The 21396-nt window shown below is 35.1% G+C and overlaps 2 protein-coding genes across 2 annotated transcripts in view; both read right to left on the reverse strand.

Moving 5' to 3' along the window:
- LOC104889707 (S-adenosyl-L-methionine:benzoic acid/salicylic acid carboxyl methyltransferase 1) overlaps positions 1-20235 on the reverse strand; it is a 30331-nt gene extending 10096 nt beyond the window's left edge. Inside the window, exon 1 of the mRNA XM_057393211.1 lies at positions 20180-20235. The gene's annotated coding sequence lies outside the window, so the exon portion shown is untranslated. The remainder of the gene's footprint in view (positions 1-20179) is intronic.
- LOC104889705 (S-adenosyl-L-methionine:benzoic acid/salicylic acid carboxyl methyltransferase 1) lies at positions 13876-20263 on the reverse strand. Its single transcript, XM_048640057.2, has 4 exons — positions 20043-20263; positions 18619-19026; positions 17108-17362; positions 13876-15193 (listed from the first exon to the last, which is right to left on the reverse strand). The coding sequence occupies exons 1-4, from the start codon at positions 20121-20123 to the stop codon at positions 14834-14836; spliced, it is 1104 nt and encodes a 367-aa protein (XP_048496014.1). The 5' UTR covers positions 20124-20263; the 3' UTR covers positions 13876-14833.
- Positions 20264-21396: the final 1133 nt, after the last annotated feature.

The following is a 21396-nucleotide window of genomic DNA, read 5'->3' on the forward strand; positions in this document are numbered from 1 at the left end:
AGTGTTAGACGTGGGCCACTTCTCCCACTCACTTTTCCATTTGCTTAGCTTAAGTTAGTTGTATTTTGACCTTATATATATAAGGCTCACTTATCTACATTAATATATGTAAGCATGTAATTCCATCTTATATTTCTTTTATTGCATATCTTCTTCATGACATTAACATTCTAGGTCTCATACCAAGGATATCTTATTTTAGTGGTTAAGATTAAGATGTTGTGAACGATAGGTCACAGATTCGAATTCCCCTTCCCTGCTTTATACTGCCTTCATGCTCATATGGATACCATTGGGCACCATCGGCAAGGCTTTATCAAGCATAATGTTTGAAATAGGAAGCAGTTGCTGCCTGGAAAAATTGTCACCAGCAGGCCCCCACCAACGCTTACCATCATAATGATGTTGAAATATTACTTCAAAATAGTAGGAGCAATAATTACGTTAGTGGATGTTTGTTATTAATTTCATTATAAGTTTATAAATAAGTGGTTTAGATCATGTGATCATGAGTTAGTAGGATATGATCGTGTTCCTTTATTTTAGGATTTTTAGTTAATTTTCTCACGTTAAAGGCAGCTTATAGTTTTCTTATAAAGCAGTATATTTTACCGACACATTGAACGGAGTAGTATGAATATATTGGCAAAGTTTTCTTCTCCATCTTTTCTCTTATAAATTTCAACAAATGATGGCAACTGTAACCATGATAACATGAACCACTATAACAGTACTCGCCAATTTCTTCATTCTTCAACTCTGTTACAAGATATATACTCCAAAATAAAGTAATTGTCCTTTTTTTTTTTTTTTTTTTTTTGAGCAGAAATAAAGTAGTTGTCTTTAATGAATCTTAAGTTGATGATGAAGGGATCATTGTCCCGAGTCAAGTCCCTTATTTATAATTGTTGTTAGGGTTGTGAGTGCGTAGCAGAAGCAAATTAAAGATGCAGAGATTGAGCAAATAAATAGAACTGGAAATATGCGGCAAGAAAGTTGTAAAAGATGGACATACAATTTAACGTGAGAAAAATCCTCAAATAGTGGCAAAAAATCCACAGACGATGAGTACCCGAAAATCCACTATATGAAAATAGGATAGTGTAAGAACCGTAAATAATATTAGGGTGAGTATACAATGAAACTCTAACTATAGCAAGAAACTCACAAAAGAGTATTACAAAGAAGAATAGTGAATTAATTATACAAGTGGATTACAATAAGAATAGTTAATAATGGTAGGAAGGCTTACTGTATATGGCTTCTTGGAAATGTGAATTAAATTGAATATTTTTTTTGGAGATACCCAAACATTTCCTTCATAAATTTCATTTACAACCCAATACCACGCACCTTCCCAAATGGTAATGGATGTTTTTAGTTGTTTTGTCTCTCTTTTACACGTTTGCGAATGTAAGAATAGTGCCTTGAATGGTGCCTTAGCTTGAAGGTGTTTGGTAGAATCCGTGAAGAAAGAATGACATAAGGCTGACTTTGAAAGCACATATCTCTCAATATATAAATGTTTTAAATTGATATGATTCAAATTGGAGGTGATAGCTTGTTCCAAGAGCTTTCCAACTATAGGTCATATGCCCAATTCCGCTGAGAAACGAGAAAGTTATGATCGTTTTACGAAGAGCTGACGAGAGCTGACCGCGACTCGCGGCCAGAACCGCGACTCGCGGTTAGAACCGCGACTCGCGGTTTTGTGGATAGATTGCGACGAGTATTTTCATTAATTGTTATTAGACGGGTTAAATTTCCGATTTACCCTTAGGTCGTTTATGCTACTAAGATAGTCTATATATAACATCTGTAACTCTGTATTCCTAAGATCATCATCATCATCATCAATAAAATATTCTCTCTCTCTCTCTCTGCCGTGGACGTAGCCAAATTGGTGAACCACGTAATTCTGGTGTCTGTTTTTATTGCTTTTGAATTCATTATTTGTTTCTCTCTCACATCCGTTATAACAAATTGGTATCAAGAGCTTTGGTGTTCGATCTGTGTGAGAAAGATGTCTGGGATGAATGTCAAAATTGATAAATTTACTGGGAGGAATAGTTTTAGTCTGTGGCAAATCAAGATGCGGGCTTTACTGAAGCAACAGGGGTTGTGGGCACCGTTGGCAAGAAGGCAACGGATTCAGTACCGCTGAGATGGAAATTCTGGAGGAAAAAGCGCATTCAATAATTATGTTGTGTCTGTCTGACGACATAATTACTGAAGTTGCGGAGCAGGAAACTGCTGCTGGTCTGTGGTTGAAGTTAGAGAGTTTATACATGACGAAATCTCTAACCAACAAGTTGATGATGAAGCAACGTCTGTTCAGCCTGCGTATGCAGGAAGGTACGTCTCTAAGGAGACACTTAGATAAATTAAATACATCTTCTAGATCTGCGAAATATTGATGTTAAAGTAGATGATGAGGATGCTGCTTTAATATTGTTGGTATCTTTGCCTATTCATATGAGAATTTTGTGGATTCTTTATTGTTGGTAAAGATAGTCTGTCGTTAGAAGAAGTAAGATCTGCTCTGCATACTAGAGAGATTCGTCATAAGGCGTCTGGTACAGGTACAGTGATCAGGCTGCTGGATTAGTAGCCAGTAGTAATGGACAGGAGAATTCGGGGAAAAAATCCAGGAAACCGTTTTCTAGAGGTCCTAAATCTAGTGATGTCTGTAATTACTGTAAGGAAACGGGGCATTGGAAAAGGGAGTGTCCTAAGAAAAAGAAGCAGCAGGACAAGAATGAAGGTTCTGCTGCTCTGGCAGAAACTGGAGGTGATTCTGAGGGATATGCCCTAGTAGCTAATAGCCACATATTGTAGGATGTGTGGGTTCTTGATTCTGGGGCTTCTTGTCATATATGTTCTCGCAGGGAGTGGTTTATGAACTATAAACAAGTTGATGGAAGTGTTACTATGGCCAACAGTGAGGTTTGTAAGACAGTTGGTATAGGGTCCATCAGAATTAGGACATGTGATGGCAAAGTTTTACTTTGAATGAGTTAGGCATGTTCCACAGGTCACAAAGAATCTGATTTCACTTAGTCTGTTAGACAAGAAAGGGTTCAGTTTCAAAGGTGAGGGTGGAGGGTTGTATGTCTACAGGGGTTCGAAGATGATTCTGAAAGGGGTTAAACGGGAGACATTGTATGTGTTCGCAAGGGTCTACGTTATCTGAGTCTGGGGTTGCTACATTGGCGTTTGTGATAGTGTTGAGAAACAGGTGGAGCACAGAGGCACTCTAGGTTGGAGTGGTGGTTCACGTCAGGGAGAAATCTTAACACTCACAATCTGAATCTGAAATTCCGTGTTCTTCGTCATCAAAATTGGGTCAGTCAAACTTGACTCCTGGTCAGCATGAAATCTTTGGGAACTCTCCCCAAAGGGACGGTTGTGAAGACATGGTGGGTTTTGCACTGTATGTCGGAGAGGTGAATATTTTTGGGCGTCCAAGGAAGGTGTTACTTGTGCTAGGAAAGGGTATAAGGAACACATCTGTTCGAATCTGATTCCACATGGTAAGTTCCAAGGTTGCTTGGACTTACAAGCTGTTCGTGATTGTTAGTTGCCCTCATGGGGAAATTCTGGGGTCCTTAGGGACTAATCTGTTCTGGTTGTCGTTTGGGACAAATCTGGATGAAGGGAGATTCTGGGAGTTGTGATCAATGCATCTGTTTTGGAGTTTATGATGAGAGGATTCAAGTCAAGGTGGAGATTTGTAAGAATAGTGCCTTAAATGGTGCCTTAGCTTGAAGGTGTTTGGTAGAATCCGTGAAGAAGGAATGACATAAGGCTGACTTTGAAAGCACATATATCTCAATCTATAAATGTTTTTGATATGATTCAAATTGGAGGTGATAGCTTGTTCCAAGAGCTTTCCAACTATAGGTCATATGCCCAATTCCGCTGAGAAACGAGAAAGTTATGATCGTTTTACGAAGAGCTGACGAGAGCTGACGAGAGCTGACCGCGACTCGCGGCCAGAACCGCGACTCGCGGCCAACTCGCGGCCAGAACCGCGACTCGCGGTTTTGTGGATAGATTGCGATGAGTGTTTTCATTAATTGTTATTAGACGGGTTAAATTTCCGATTTACCCTTAGGTCGTTTATGCGACTAAGATAGTCTATATATAACATCTGTAACTCTGTATTCCTAAGATCATCATCTTCATCAATAAAATATTCTCTCTCTCTGCCGTGGACGTAGCCAAATTGGTGAACCACGTAATTCTGGTGTCTGTTTTTATTGCTTTTGAATTCATTATTTGTTTCTCTCTCACATCCGTTATAACAGCGAATGCAAAAATTAGACCATTAATATCTCTTGTTGTACATAATTAAGTAAAATATTAATAAGTTGATATTTAAAAAATTAACAAGGAAAACTTCATGCTCGATTGTAATCCGAATTCAGTGCAATCAAAGTTTTCAGTTAATCCGGATACTTTCTACTCTTCTTCTATCAAGTATTATAATCAATCCCAAGTATATTTAGGTTTTAGGTTTCAATTTTTTATCGTGATTAATTTAAATATACTAATATTCAGCTTCAGGAAATTTTGGCCCGTCGCAAATACCTGACTTTTGCTATGGGGATTTGTTCCGTGGCGAATGCCTTTTACGACGGGTTTACGATGGAATTTTCAACTACGATTGCCACCTTTTACGACAGGGGCATGACAGGAAATCCCGTCGCAAAGATCTTTCTTGATGGGATTTCCCGTCGTTAATGTGTGATTTCTAGTAGTAGAAGTAGGAGATTACTAGATCTTTTTGGGAAGAAACTTTGCACGGTTGAGAACATTTGAAAATAACCTGTAGTTGATCACTTGATCCGGCCATCTCAATTATTGTGGAGACCTTGTCTTGATTATTATAATTAAGCCCCAAGAATATTCTAAAAATAAACACACATTTATAAATTATAATTGTGCCTTTCAATAAATTTAAATGCTCAATTTTAAGTTTGGATTTCATATCTAGAATTGTACTTCATAAATTTTTGCCATTTTTTGGGGGAGGGGGATTAGATGTGTTCGATAGCTTAAAAATTGCCACGGTGCGTGGCTGCCCGGATTTCAAGATTTCAAGCGCAGAATTAAATGCCCAACATATTGTTGGGATAAGAATTCGAACATGCTATGTATAACTAGTTAGTATGATCAATTTTTTATTTTTTTTTTATTAAGAAAGATAAACGATCAAAAGACCAACCCCTGCTAAGCTACTATCCTGCAGGGCACACCAGTTGAGAGGCTAGGTACAAGGCTAAACAGCCCGGAATTAAATGCCGAACATATTGTTGGGATGAGAATTCGAACCCTAGGCAATGCGCTAGGATTCGGGTGTGGTACTCCACTAAGCTACCACCTCTTCCTCGGTAGTGTGATCATTAGTCGAGCTTGAATGGACAATATTGAAACCGAAATGACCCTAATTGAAAGGAATATGTTTAATCTCATGCATGCAACTTTCAACCATAAAATAATCATAACATTAGATTTTCAAGATAATCCAAACTCTTTATTTTCTTTCTTTTGATAGTCCATTGATTTGGATATAAGGTGTATAGGAAAATTAAAAGCTTGGAATATTATAAAACTTGAGATTTTTCGATGAAAATTAAAGTTAGTAATAGTTTGGGAACATGGGTGAAATTTGCAATTACTTACATCAATTTTCCGTAATTAAAATTATACTTGTAATGTTTAAAGCTAAGTTCTATAATAATTAAGATCCTTACATTATTGAGGTTAAATCCAAGCCAAGAATAAGCCACAATACAAAATGTAAAAAAAAAAAAGGAATAGTACCATAGTATATAAAACGACCATGGAACAATATCATACATATTCAGGAAGATATAAACGATCTCCTATCATATACTACCTTCATCTCATAATTCTTGCAACATCTGCCATTCAAAGGCAGTCTCCGATGTATTATTTTGACCATTAATATCTTCAATTATATATAAGTAAAAATCATAAGAATTTGATGTATTAAAAACTAAAAATTGAGATGAACCAACAAGAACTCATAAGTCATAACACTACTACAAGTCTACGACTATTTCATATTGTAACAATAGTGCCTTGAATATGTTCGAAGAAATGCGTCAAAAGGAGTTTTCTGAGTACTGCTCGATCGGGTTGGATAGAGCCGCCCGATCGGGTCCGAGACGAATTTGTCAACAGGGTGTTTAAGGAGGTCGCCCGATGGCATCGGGCGCCTCAGCGAACAACGATCGGGCGAGGTCGCCAGATCGGGCCCGCGTCAAATTTGGGGTTTGGGAAATATATCGACCGATCGGGCGGACGTCGTCCAACTCGATCGAGCGCAGGCCCGTTTTCTGCAGAAAATGCGTTTTCGATGCGGGGTTATAAATAGATTATTTACCTAATTGTTTTAGACTACGAATTTAGTCTAATTCTCTCTATAATCTGATTTTCCTCACATAATAAAAAATTCTATCTCTGCTCGTGGACGTAACCAAATTGGTGAACCACGTAAATTTGTTGTGTGTTTTTTCATTGTTTTGCATTCAATTATTTGTTTCTTTCTCACGTCTGTTATCACACACACACGTACTTCTTTCTCACGTCTGTTATCACACACACACGTACGTGTGGTTGAAATTCATTCTCATGTAAGGAGCATTCTCATGTGATCGTGTCTATATATATATATATTGGTGATAGTTAATGGTCAAAATTTATAAAGTTTGACGTTCAAATAGCAAGCATTACATGAATTATAGAACGCAGGAATAATACAACAGTAGTAGTAAATTTTATTTAGGTGGAGAAACTCAACAGGTATGCAGATGCAGTAGGCGGGTTCATGAGTACGGCTAATCTCTGACGCATACACCCCAAAGATATCCAGTGCAGTGAAATCCACCGCAACAACGATCAAGAAGACCACAAGAAGCCCCAAATCCAGGGCACCCTTGGCAAGTGCCTCCACCTCTGAAGGTAAGATCACAATTGAGTCCATGACAACACGAAGTACTAAATGAATCCGTGTAGCAGTATTCGCCTTTTTTTCTGCATTGCTGCGCAGCCGTACCAGTGGCTACCATCAGCAAAATGGCAAGGGTGAGCACCAACACAACCTCAACATTGTATTTCTTTGTATTCATTTCTAGTATATGTATTTCTGTGAAATCAAATTATATTTGTTTTTTCGCGTGCTCTATATATCGCTTCAATTGATCATCCCTTTTTATAACCTTCAAACTGTCTGATGCTCAATTTTTTTATTCCTAGATGAACATTATATAAATCAAGTTTTATTGCATTTCACGCATTCCTTTTTTATTATTAGCGCAAGAAAAGCTCAACGTGGATTTGATCAATAACAACGTGCCTTGGGCTAGCTAGCTTATCTTTCAGATTGGTGAATTGGTGAATTATTCTTAACGATTTTGTCTAATTAGAGTCAATGCAATCACTAAGATATGATGAGATGATAAATATGGTGGAGAAATGATACTATTATTGAACTTGGGCATCGCCACTTTGCTGAACATTGCCTTGTTTTTTTCTGCAATCCTGGGCAGCCTCACCGGCCACCATCATGGCAAGGTTAAGAGTCTGTTCGGCAAAAGTAGTCGTTGTGACATCTGTTAGATGTCAGCTGTCAAATATTAATGGTTAGAGTTTGATTGTGAAAATAGCGTTTATGATAATTATGGTTAACCTTAGCTTCAAATTGCTAATTCCTAGTTGTACATTAATTAATAATTTAATACTACTATTACTACATTGCACGCATCCCACTTTATTATTATCACAATCAAAGTCCAACGTTAATATGATCAGATCAGCAACAACGTGGGGCACTGGGGCTCTCTTCGAGGTTGATTGTTAATGATTTTGTTACGAGGGTCACATAAATGAAAATCCTAATAAGCTCGATAGCTTAAGACCTCTTTTTGAATAGCTCCGCAATTGCATAAGTACTACTCCCTCCGTCCCAAAATATAGTTTCCATATTTCTTTTTGCGCAGTCTTCGAGACGTATCTTTGACCTGTTATATGACCTGTTATATCTTTTATTTTGTGTTGGTAAAAAATATAAAAAAAATTGATATTATGAATGTACATGTTGAGACGAATCAAACAATACCCTACATGAATATGTTTTCTTGTATATATTAGTGAGAATATTTGGTCAAAGATTTTTAATTTTGACTCCCAAATTAGAAATGGAAACTATATTTTGGGACGGAGGGAGTAATTATATTATTATTAACCTTTATCATCTATTTTACTTGGTAAAGTCAATCTGCATTACTTACAACTAGTATATGACATACAAAAATCATTAACTTTTGGGTATTGCAAATTTGTTAAATATCGCTACAATTTACTATATTTCACCCTATAAAATATGGTGAATACTCTCTATATACTCTTTCTGATGCCCTCAGTCCTCTCTTCCTCCATTCCTCGAATAGTCGTATCTAACTTTTCTCTCTAGGATTAAATTTTTTTAAAAGAATTATTCGTGAACGTTTCATAAATATTCATTTTTTTTTGAGGGGTTTTATAAATATTCATTGTTAATACTTACTAGAGCGCAAAAATATTTTGAAAAAAACAGACATGACCATGAGCCAAAAATACAAACAAGCTTGTCTTTTAAAAAAATAATATAACCATAGCTATTATCAAAAATCGTGCACAAGTGTAAATTTTAAAAGACACCATAATTGAGTGTGATGTTAGTCATGTTACCATTAACGTTAGACCCTAATTGAGATTTTCTCATTGTTTGGGTCAATACATATATTATATACAATATATTGCACCAACAATAAAATAATGAGGGGCAAATTTAGGATATATATACATTAGTAAAATAATAAGCTAAGGGGGAAATTTAGGATATATATACATTAATAAAATAATAAGCTAAGGGGTAAATCACAAAGTCAGGCTACAATCTAGTAATCTACGCTATACAATACTATCTTCGTTTCCTAAACATCTTCCTTGTTACTGTTCCTACAGATATCAAGGAAGATCCATTGTGTGGTTGTGGGGTGTGGGGTGTGGGGTGGGTAAAGTAGGAGAGAGAAAGGGGTTAAGATAAATAAACAAACAAAAGGAGGTTAAAGTAGGAGAGACAGAGGAAGTAAAATTGAATTAATAATGTAATAGTGGACCATATGAAAGGGACATGAGAGGGTAAAAAGGGGGGGGGGATTCCAAATAAAGAATACAGTAAAAGAGGGAAGATCTTTTGGAAACGCACTTAAATGGAAAGAGGGAAGATCTTTAGGAAACAGAGGGAGTAGAAAACTAATCTAGGATTATTTTTTTAGTTGCTAGAGATGACGGGTGATAAGAATCGATCCATGATCCGCTAGAATCGATAGAAAATCTCTAATCAACTGAGCTATGCCTCCCTCGCGAGATATATATGCATTATTATAACAAACTTACTAATTAAAGATATTATTAGATCAGTTATATAATTGTCTAACAATTAGTGGACCAATACTTCCATCCAAATTTTTACCTCTGAGCTGAGATATTGAGACCGAGGGAGTGCTATAGGCATATAGTAGGGTGTTAAAAAAAAAAACCAAAATTGAGAAATCGTACTAAAAAATCGGTCAAAATGAGTAGTAATCGTACCGAAAAATAAGGATTAAACGGTTCGGTTACCAAACCAGTAAAAAATACGTTTGAACGGTGCTGTTACAGTTATGATTTTTTACGAAACGGTTAACCGAAAAATCGGATATATTTATTTTTTTATTATTCAATTTTTTTATAATGATTACATTAATTAATTATTAGTTTTTTTTACTAAAAGCACTAAGTTAGTAAGTAATCTAGACTAGCATGACTTGGAGAAAGGAAAGTCGGTAAGTATTTTTGGGTAAAGTTGAACATTGTATAACTCTCTGCCTCTGTTAAACTAGCCGAATATCAATGCGATGCATGCGTTGATAATCTTATGTACGAATAGGCATATATATTTTTAATCTAAAATTATTTTGGTAGTGATTTAAATTATTGAGGTTTTTTTGTAGATGTTATTATCTTTTTGAACTAAAGGTGACCGATTTTCACTGGTTAGAAAATTTTGGTTGAGATTTAATAATTCTTTGTCAGCGGCTTTAGTATAGTTCTTTAACGATTATAAATGTTTAATAAATCATATTGTTTGAACTTTGTAAATATGAAGTATTATGTTGTCAGGATATATTACTAACTTTTTTTAAAATTGAAGATTTTAATTAATTTCATGATTTGATTGTGTCAATCTAGTCAAGTTATTAATGGTAATCGCATATTCTATTTTTGACTTATTCCATATGGCAATCAAGTTGCATTAATTCTCATTTTTAAATTTATTATAAGAAAACGTTATTGTAATTTATTAGAGGGTATTCTAGTCATTTCAAATAGAGATAAAGAATTTAAAGGTTGTGTAAGTTACTCTTTGCCACAGCAGTACTTATGTTGATCTAGGCTGTAAACTAGTACTAAACTCTTAACTCTCTGCCACTTAGGCTATGTTTAGTTCACCTGAAATTTTCTGATCTGAACTTATCTGATTTGATCTGATCTGATCTGAACTTATTTTTTCTGATCTGATCTGATCTGATCTGAACTGATCTGATGTGATTTACAAGATCTTATCTTTTATAAAATATATTATTACTTTGTACTTCATTATTATGCAATACATTATAAGATCTTATTTATAGTATTACTATTATTATCATTTAATTTCTGTTACAACTTTTACACAACTTTTATTATTATTAATTATTATTATTATCATTATTATAAGAATAACAACAATAATTATAATCATAATAATAATTATTATTATTAAAAATAATTATTTTCACACTTTCCCTTAAAAAAATATTTCACACTTGAGAAGTCGGCAGACTCAACTCTTTTTTTCATATAAAATAAGATATACAAACAATTATGACTTGTGCAAGAAATATATAAATAGCGTGCAACTTCAAATAGCTAGAGAGATTTGGAATTCGGTAGGAAGAGGTATACCGAATCTAAATTTATAATTTGTATCTCGCACTTAGCTTATTTTGAAATGTAATCCGAACTTAGTAGTTTCATTTTCATGAATTTGATCTATCATATTTTATATATTTCTTATTTTTGCGTCAATCTTATGTTCTTAACACGTGATTTTTAATTTTTTATTATTTAATGACAACAAAATAACTTAAAATAATGATAACAATGACATTTATAATGATAACAATAAGATTGATAATAATTATCAACATTAATAATTAATAAGTACAACAACAACAATAATAATCCTTTTGAACAAATGTACTAGTATATATTAATACTCCCTTTGTATTTTTTTTATCGTTCTCACTTAGAATCTTGATACAATTCACAATTAGAGAGAATCTTTTAGATTTTTCTCAATATATAAGAAAAAATATAGTCATGTGAGGTCTTGTTTGATTCGTCTCAATGAGTACTTTATTAATATTCAATTATTATAATTTTTACTAATATGTAATGAAAGATATATAATAATAATAATGAGTTTTTAAATATAAGCATGATCTGATCTGATTTGATTAGATCTGAAATAAGCAAAAATAAGGTGAACTGAACATAGCCTTAGTGTGTGTATTAGTAATTTATGTTGGCATTTTTTTTAAAAAAAAAGTTAAGATGAAGTCCCTTGTAAGGAGGGGGGAAATTGGGGATCCCTCCTTGCAAGGGGTGAGACCCGATCTCAAGATTTTTGGGATCGGTGGTGATGTCAATACCACTAGGATCTCACCTGCTGCTCTTTTTATGTTGGCGTTGAGCTTTGTGGAGTAATAATATAGTATGGTATATTGGTATTAATGTTATATTATTTTTGTTGATAAAAATTTGAAATCTAATATATAAATCCATAAAATAAATTTGAGTAATGGCTAATGGTTAACCGCTAAACCGTATCGAAAAACCGGTTAACCGGTTACCAGTTTGAACAGTTACGGTTACGACTCACAAAATGGTAAATCGATACTATCGATTACCGACTATCAATTATCGAATCGAAATTTCATTTCAGGATGGGTAACCATCCATGAACACCCTAACTTATAGCACTCCTAATTGAATTTTTTAACGGTTTTTTCACCAAATACCCCTGACAAAAAAATTTATTCACCAAATACCCCAAATTTTTTCAAAATTCACCATATACCCCTGACTTTTAACAAAATTCACCAGATACCCCAAATTTTAAAAAAAATGACAAATAATGCCCTTAATGACTAACGGCGGTTAACTTCGTTAGTCATTAGTGTTAATTAAGCCTAAAAAACCCTAAAAAAACTCTAAAAAACCCTAACTAACCTAACTAACCTAACTTCATCCCTCTCCCCTAACCCACCACCCCCCCCCCAACAACCCCAGCCCCCCCACCCAGCCCCCCTCCCCCTCCCCTCGCCGGCAGCCCCTCCCCTCCGGCAACTCCCTCGCCGGCAACCCCCTCCCTCGCGCCGCCTTTCCGGCAACCCCCTCCCCCTCACTCTCGTCGCGCCTCCCCTTCCCCTCCCTTCCTTCCTTCGCGCTTTCCGGCAGCCCCTCCCCCTCCCTCACTCTCGTCGCGCGCGCCTCCCCTCCCCTCCCCCTCCCTTACTCTCGTCGGTGCCTCCCCTCCCCCTCCCTCACTCTCGCGCGCCTCCCTCCCCTTCCTTCGCGTTTTCGCTGCTGTGCCGCGAAAGAGGAGGTGTTTCACGTTTTCGCTGCTGCCGGAAAAAGAGTGCGAAGGAAGGAAGGAGGGGGAGGGGAAGCGCGACGAGAGTGAGGGAGGGGGAGGGGCTACCGGAAAGGCGACGCGAGGGGGAGGGGTTGCCGGAAAGGGGGAGGGGGTTGCCGGCGAGGGAGAGGTGTTGCCGGCGAGGGGAAGGGGAGGGGGAGGGGGTGGGGCTGGGGTTGGGTGGTATGGTGGGTCTAGGGTTTGGGGGTTGGGGGTTGGGTTAGGGATAGTTAATTAGGTTAATTAAGTTAATTAGGTTAATTAAGTTAATTAGGACTTAATTAGGGCTAATTAGGTTGACTTAAGACTAATTATGTTGGCTAATGGCAAAGTTGTAAATACAACCTAATGGAGCAGTAACGTCCGTTAAAACTAAGGGTATCTGGTGAATTTTGTTAAAAGTCAGGGGTATATGGTGAATTTTGAAAAAACCTGGGGTATTTGGTGAATAAATTTTTTTGTCAGGGGTATTTGGTGAAAAAACCGTTTTTTTAATTGTGAACAAAAGAGCAAGGATTGGTTGGCTTTTTAACTCTGAGCTGAAATATATAGCGTGGGCTGGGCTAATATTTCAGCTCCAAGTGATGCAAAAATACCTCAGAGATAAGTATCACATATTCACATAACATGAGAATTTCAAACTATATGGCCCATGCTCTTTTTTTGCCTTTTGGCATTACTAAAGAAGGTATTATTACATTCTTTTTCTATCTTGTACTGCTAAAATTATGGGCTAGCTGCACACCTGTTTTACTAATTTTGACACATCCAAACATGCATAATTGGGAAGAGCATTTGGGCCCATGCTTTGGTGGAGATCATATGACTCTTGACTAACATTAATATGAGTGACTAGTGAGAGTGACATCTTTTTCTTTCTTAAAAAAAGAGTGCTAGGGCATGTATAGAACTTTTGACAAATAGGTTGATTATTTGATAACATACTTCACATGTATCTTAATATCATAATTTATCTGAGACCAAAATAATAGACTTGTAAAAATATTTGACTGATTTAAAATTAATCAAAAAAGATTTTGATTCAAATCCAAAGAACCTACAATTTCTTGAATCTAAACTCAACCTGAAAACTATGATTTATTGGCAATAATGCGAAATTATGACAACTTTCATATCAAAAATACATCGTGTGTATATAACCAAAAAGATGTATTTAGAAATAGCATCTATAGATAAAAGTACTGGCATGGTACATAATTGCATCTTACAAATATGGCAAGAGTATTTTTTTGTACATGAGGTACTAGTGGATCCCTATCTCAGAGAAAATATCCACCAGGAACCTAAATTTAGTAGAATCCCTATCTCAGGGAGAGACTACTAAATAACTAATGTACAAGAAAATAGAAAAGGAAAACTAGTTCTAACTTCTCAAGGAAGCTTTACAGGCAAACTTCTCAAATACGTAGCAACCCCCACAACAGTGGAGGAGGCGGATCACTCACTTCAGCTTCAAATCGCCAGATCTGGAACATGAGGGCGCTGTCCAGGTCCTTTTGGTGGCAGGGACTATGAGGGACGGACCATCAACCACCAAACACGGCACCGACAAGATGAGGGATGTGTCGGTGGTGGCGGTAGATCGAATTTTAAGAATTTCGGAGCAAAGCCCGGAAGAAGGATGACTCGCTCCAGATCTGGCCATATGGTCTCCTCGTATCGGCTGCGGAGCCACAAGCGGCGGCGGTCGGATTAGATGGCGGTGACATCGAACTGGGCAGAAGCTCGCTTCTTTGCGGCGAACGGATCGGATCTCCAGTGGAGGAGGAGGCAAAGTAGTGGGGGTGGTTAAGGTTGAGAGAGACTATGAAACGAGACGGTGGATAAAGCTAGAGAGAGAATATGTGAAAAAAGGCGATGGAGGGGCTGGAGAATTCTAGAGAGAAGGGAGACCCCTCTCTCTAGAACTATCTTTTTTACTTTGCCTTAGTTTGCTCGAAATATGGCAAGAGTATAAAATAATAGTACAAAAACTTTTTTTAGAACAATTATTAATTTTCTTCCCATGGCAATTTATCAACCTTTTCTTGTCAATGAGACTGTAATATTGATAAACACATTGTTCTCCTTTCCCATTGAAACTTTGACAAATTCCTTGTACTTGTGATACACCTCTTCTACAATGGATTCTCCAAAATGACTTGTGATCAAGTATTCGGTCACGGCTCTTATGCATTTAGTAAAGGCATCATGATCTGACTCAAAAGGATGAGAATTCTTATGTTGTTCATTTGGTTTCCAGCTGACTTCTGAAATTTGAACTTGATTATTGAGATTGAATGAACCTTCCTTTTCCACTAGAAAACCTAACTCTGCTTCTGAGGGAGCATAAAAAGGGGTATTGAAAGTATTTAACTTATCTTCATCTATGGAACCCTGCACAAAAAATGATCAATAATGCATAATAGTAACAGCAACACCAACACAATAATAATAATGATGTTGATGGATTAGGATAAAAACACTTATTATTTTAGGATGGAGAAAATTAGACAATAATCGTGATTTAGTAAGGGAAGAGAGGGGGGAATTCCAAAAAAGTTGACTAATTTATCTCTATTTTATAAGAGAAGAGAGAAAGAAATACCAAAAAATCCAAAAAATAAAATAAAAAAAATGATACTTTATTTATATTTTATAATGTAAGAGAGGGGGAGACACATAAAAACCTGACTATTTTATCTATCTTTATTATATAAGGTAAGGGAGAAGTTATGGTGTCCTCCTATTGAAAAGACTATGTACCCCTAATTTAAAACATAAAAAAACTTATTCAAAATTTCTCATTCTTCACCTGATTTACAATTATGCATAATAAGAAAAGTTGTATAAAGAGAAAAAAACTAACATAAAAGAATTGCCATTAAAGGATACTTTTGATGAGGAAACTAGCATACAAAGAAATTTTCCAGCTATTGTAAAGCCAAACAAAACAAAATTTTCTTTTACCTAAATATTCATCAACAATTACAAAGAACATAAATTAAAAATTCATAAAATTACCAAGAAAAAAGTGTATATATCATCTTTTTTTCGATTTTATAATTATAGTAGTCAAGATATTATTCAAGCGAAACAGTTATTTGATGAGAAAAAGTAAACATAGATCAACTTATCTTATCTTCATTTTCAATCCTATGTTTTGTACAATATAAATTTTAGGTACAAAGTACATGGTTATAGCTTTTGCATTAATATTAATGTATTTTTACAATTACAAATATTAGTATTAATAATAATATATTGTTGCACGCATTGCATGCGCATGCGCATGAGGCTAGTATTTTATAATGTAAGAGAGGGGAGAAATACAAAAACATGACTACTTTATATTGTATAAGCCAACTTCGATCCTGATGAATTTGGTGTCCACGCAAAAAGATTCAAATACCCCTCACTCAGATTATGATTAAATTAAATTAATTCGAAAAATTATGCAAGCATTATTTAATCAACGAGTTTCACTATATATGCACGTGATTATTTATTAGTCGCTAAAATAAATTTATATCAATTTTTTCTTTAGAGGAAATTTAGAACATTTTCTCTGTCCTGTTATTTGAGTTAATAAACATAATAACAAAAATCTTTTTTCTATTTTGATTTCGCATGCATTTTACATGCATATAAGACTTTTTACTTTGTAAGCCAACTCTTGACTGTCCATGTTAAAAGACTAAAATACCCTCACTTACATAATAATTAAATTTAATTAATTCAAAAAATGATGCAAACATTATTTAATCGATCAACACGTTTTCACTATATATGCACGTGATTATTAATCTAATGTTTGTTTGCTAAATATAATTTATGTCGAATTTTGCTTCAGAGGTACTTTATGAATTTTTTTCTTCTAACATACTTCCTCTGTTTCTAAATAAGTGCAACACTTCTTGTTTTCACGTTTGCCAATGCATTATTTTAACCGTTAATATCTTCAATTATCAATAAGTAAAAATTATAAAAAGTTGATATTAAAAAAATTCACATTCAGACGAATCTAACAAGATCCCACATGACTATGTTTTTCCTAAAATGTAAATCACCAAAGCTAATTAAAGTTTAAACTGTGAATAGTAAACACTATGCAAATGTTGCACTTATTTTGAAACGGAGGAAGTATTAGCTGAGATTATTATTATTATTATTATTATTATTATTATTATTATTATTATTATTATTATTATTATTATTATTATTATTATTATATATAAATAATACGATTTTATTTTTTATTTAATTTCGTATTCATTGCGTGCATATAAAACTAGCTATAGTGTATATTACCTCAACTACCATGTCTTTTAGAGCTGACGCAAGAATCTCCCACCAGTAACAAGATTCCCTGCTATATGGTTCACGAGTTTTCCTTCCTATAAGTGTTAGCACCATCATCCCTCCGACCACTACTTCTTCAGAGCGATACCTTAGAAACGACCAAAAGTCCCTTTCAAACTGCTCATAGTAAGCTTTAATCACATGAGGAGGGCTTGTCTTTGCTATGTTAATATTTCCCTTGTTGTCTTCTATTCCTTTTGGTACCTATTCATCCAAAATCATTAAACATCGTACCAAAAACTATATGATCAAAAAATATAATACACCAGTAAATAAGTGCTGCAAATTGTAGCTAAATCTTTTGTTTTGTTCCTTACAAGAAAAAGTAGAAAGCACTTGGAGAAATGAAGATATGATAATTAAAGTCAAGTTAAATGTTTCTCTCTCAGTAAAACGCTTTTACACTTTTTTCAAGCTGAACAAATTAAGGAATATAGGCCCCTTCAAAAACAATAAGGAATATAGGTAAACTACTTCTTCAGGGTGAGAATCATTCCAAATGAACACTTTTTATATGTTATTTAGTTATCGATTAGTTAAAACTCTAAAAGTGATACAAAACTCTCTTTTTGCTCCAAAACTCTAATTGCCAAACACCCCATTGTCTAAGGGAGTTTTAATTCTCAATTTGCGCCAAAGTCACAATTAATTCCTGAATAGGTTGTTTTTCTATCTTTGGACAATTAGCTTAACTAATTAAAAATAAAAAAAATACTTCTCAAGTAGAGATGGCCAACAGTGCAGGCCAATCCAACTCATCCAGCCAAGCCTACCTCTTAAGTTGTGTGGTCTGAGCCCATGAAAAGTCTGGTCCAGCCTAGCTCAAACCGGGAAATTGGTGTGTGGGGCCTTAGGCTAATTTTTTTGAGCCAAACCCATGAAAGTACGCTACGAAAATCGCCCAGTCCGGTCCACGAAACCGGTCCAGCCCAGTCCAAGTAATTATTCAACAAAATTGTGTGTATTTTAATCAAATTGTATATATATTTTAATCAAATTTCATATAATATAATTCAATTAAATTCAAAAATAATGAAATTATTCATTAATATTATTAATTACATATATTTTAATTAATTTGAAAGGTTTTTTGTAACAATAATAAATGATTCCAATGATTAAATAATTTTGAAAAATATTCTCATGCAGGTCCGCCAACCTAGTAGGCCCACGTTACCGCCATATGCGCTTCCCGAACCATGAAATCGGTAACAAACCGATGTGGGCCAAAAAATTTCAGCCTATGGACCAGCCCATCCAAACCATGAATTTCTCGGTCCGGTCTTGGACCATGAAATCTCAACCCAACCCACTCGAGGCCGTAGACCATCCCACCCAGCCCGCAGCATTGGCCATCTCTATTCCGAAGTCATCCTTCAGTCAAGTATAAGAAATGATCAATGGGACAATAAATGAATGGACAAAAATACAAGTTGTTTGGAGGAAAATTGAAATATTACCTGAGATAGCCAATGAAGACTATATGAAGAATGGATAAAATGCAAATGGTTGGAGGCAAAAAGCCTACCATAGAAAGAGCCAGGAGCACCATTCACAAAATGATGCCCAAAATCATCTCCCATTTCTTGTTTAAGCTTATCTCCAAAGCTTCCCAATGACCTAAAGATTGTATTAAAATCATTTCCTGGAAGATCATTCAAGTAAATTTGATACTCTTGTGGCTCTTTTCCTAGCTCTCGACGAGCATTTTCAACAGATTCTAGGAGTCCAAACACCGGACTTAAGTTGCTTAGCTCAACAGAAGAACAACCCAAATCTGCTATGCATAAGGTTGTTGGTCGTTCCCTGTAGTAGAACTCCCTTATAGCCTTTTCTCTTAGGGGTTTTGTCAATGATAGCACTTCCTTCTGTTCCATCAAGATTTATTTCAATACTAGATTAGTACAAGGTTGGGGAAGATAAATAATTACTAATAAACTCATGAGTGAGCGATTACTGTACATACATTCTCTTCTCCTTAACTTATTAAAATAAGTTTCAGTAAAAATAAGTTAAGTTCAACAAGATTAGGTTAAGTTCAGTAAAAATAAATTCAATAATTGGTGACATATAAAAATATTGTAACTAATTAAAATAAGTTTTAGCTATAAAAAAAAAAAAGTTACGTTTAGCAAAAATAAGTTCAGCATAGATAAGTAAAGTTCAGCAAAATTAAGTTAAACTCAATAAAAATAAGTTAAATTCGCAAAGATATACACATTAAATGAAAAATATACGTGACATCTTTTTTCGAATGCATAAAATATCATATATAGAGGTACTTGTACCTTGTAAGTTTTGTAACTTTAAATATTATTGTTGAAGAACATAATGACGTGATTGATCGATGATTAATGTATCATCAGCTCAAAACTTAGAAGGCATAATCAAACAAACGACACTATTTTAGAGCTAAATAGACTAAATGAAGAAAATTTTAGGTGTGGACGCGTACACACACATATATCAGTCTTTAATTCTTTTGTATTTTTTAATATATAATTAGAGAATATCACAATTTAGCATCTTTGCATTCGTCACATATTTACAAAGTTGCTAATAGAAATAATGTAATACTGGGTCCGGATCCTCTAGAGCTTTATGAAAACTCTACAAAATAGAGTTGAATCCTAACCATATATTATAAAATCAAGGGCTCATGATTAGTGGGAAAGGAAAAGATATGGGCAGAATATTCGGGGGGAAATAGGGGGGATGTTTGGGAAAGAAAATACAAGCCTTTGATTTCTTAATCAACGACTGATATTTAACGAACTCTACCGTGTAGAGTTATTTTAAAACTCTAGAGAATCTCAACACTATAATACTCGCAATAGTTCATTCGATTAATAATATTGTATAGCAAATTGAAACTTGAAAGTACCTGAAGGTAAGACGCTTTAGCATAACTACTTTCATTTGTCCCCTCTTTCATACGAAATACTTGCTTTAATGTTGTTGCCATCAGCCCATCACCACGCCCTCTCTCTGTCTTGTAATTAACCTAATCTTACACCTCTTTTTTTAATGCAAGTCTAACATTTTCAGTAGCTAAACTTGATGCAATGAGCTAAGTTTGGAAATGGGTGCACAATTTATAGTAACAATTCTATATTGCTTGCCTACTTTGGACACCATTCAGAACCACACAAATTAAGGATATGTAAGTACGTGGTATCTTTATATGTGTCTCCATCTATTGACATGGCACAATTTGGTAACATACGTTATCATACTACTATAAGTGTCAATTCAGATTATTAGCCGGGTTTTAGCATTTTAGGTTGACCCAGTACACCATATTGGCCTATTGGGTGTGTTCATATCCTCCGGGTATCGATTTAGCCTCGATCTATGCTTCGCCATTTTTCTTCAGTGCCTCTGTTTGGATCCCCGGTTATATTGAGGATCCTTTGATTATCTAGAATCTCAGTAATTTCAATAAATTTGTATTAATTCTACAGAAGGATTTTTATCTTAGGTCATCATATTTAGGTCAAACATTCTCACAGCTCGGGTGTAATTCGGGTCGAGCCCATTAGGGTCGGGACCGAGTCAACGTACACTTGGGTTCATGTCATAAACAATTCATACGAACTCAATTATTTATCAGGTTTAATCGAGTTTTTGGTTGACTTCGGGTTGGGTTTGGATCTTTGATCACTGCGTTCAGTCCGTAACGAGTTTTGAATTCAGATCAATATAGTCGGATTAAGATATTATGTTGTCATGTACCAATCAGGTTTGATTGATCTCGGATCGGGTCTCAATCAAGTATGAGGACTTTCTCGGGTCGAAAAATTCAGGTCAAGTCGCTATCAGTTGACCCACGAGCCGGGTCTTTTTGGACACAACTACATTCCTACTAATGTGTAATTCGTTTGTCACGTTTTTTCGGTTTTACACAATAAACTCTTGGTGAAATTGAGACCTAGTTTTTGAAACTATTTTGCTCTTTTTAGAAAAAAAAGAAAGGACATAAAACTTCCACCAGGGAAATAACTTCTGAAGTTTGAAAGGTCTAATGAAAGTTTGTGACGACCAATCCGTCATCATTTGATGATGCATAGTATTGGTAACTGGTAAGCTTGAATGTTTTGTTTTACTTTTCAATTTTATTTAGATATTTGTATGTGTGGTTCTCTTTTTATGAAGGTCTTTGAATTAGTCCTATGTACTGAAGGATTTTCTCTTTATTTTCTCGTAAGAGTTACTTCCTTCATTTGTATGTAAATGAT

Source organism: Beta vulgaris, chromosome 3 (assembly GCF_026745355.1).
Source record: "Beta vulgaris subsp. vulgaris cultivar EL10 chromosome 3, EL10.2, whole genome shotgun sequence".
Classification (NCBI taxonomy): domain Eukaryota; kingdom Viridiplantae; phylum Streptophyta; class Magnoliopsida; order Caryophyllales; family Amaranthaceae; genus Beta; species Beta vulgaris.

Bases quoted from the DNA above. Each gene is read 5' to 3' on its own strand.
- LOC104889705 (XM_048640057.2), bottom strand. From the start codon at position 20,123: ATGGCAACAACATTAAAGCAAGTATTTCGTATGAAAGAGGGGACAAAT. The intron at 19,027-20,042 runs GTACTTTCAAGT...TTGATGGAACAG, and splicing joins CTAAAGCGTCTTACCTTCAG to AAGGAAGTGCTATCATTGAC. The intron at 17,363-18,618 runs GTAATATTTCAA...TTGGATGAATAG, and splicing joins GTCTTCATTGGCTATCTCAG to GTACCAAAAGGAATAGAAGA.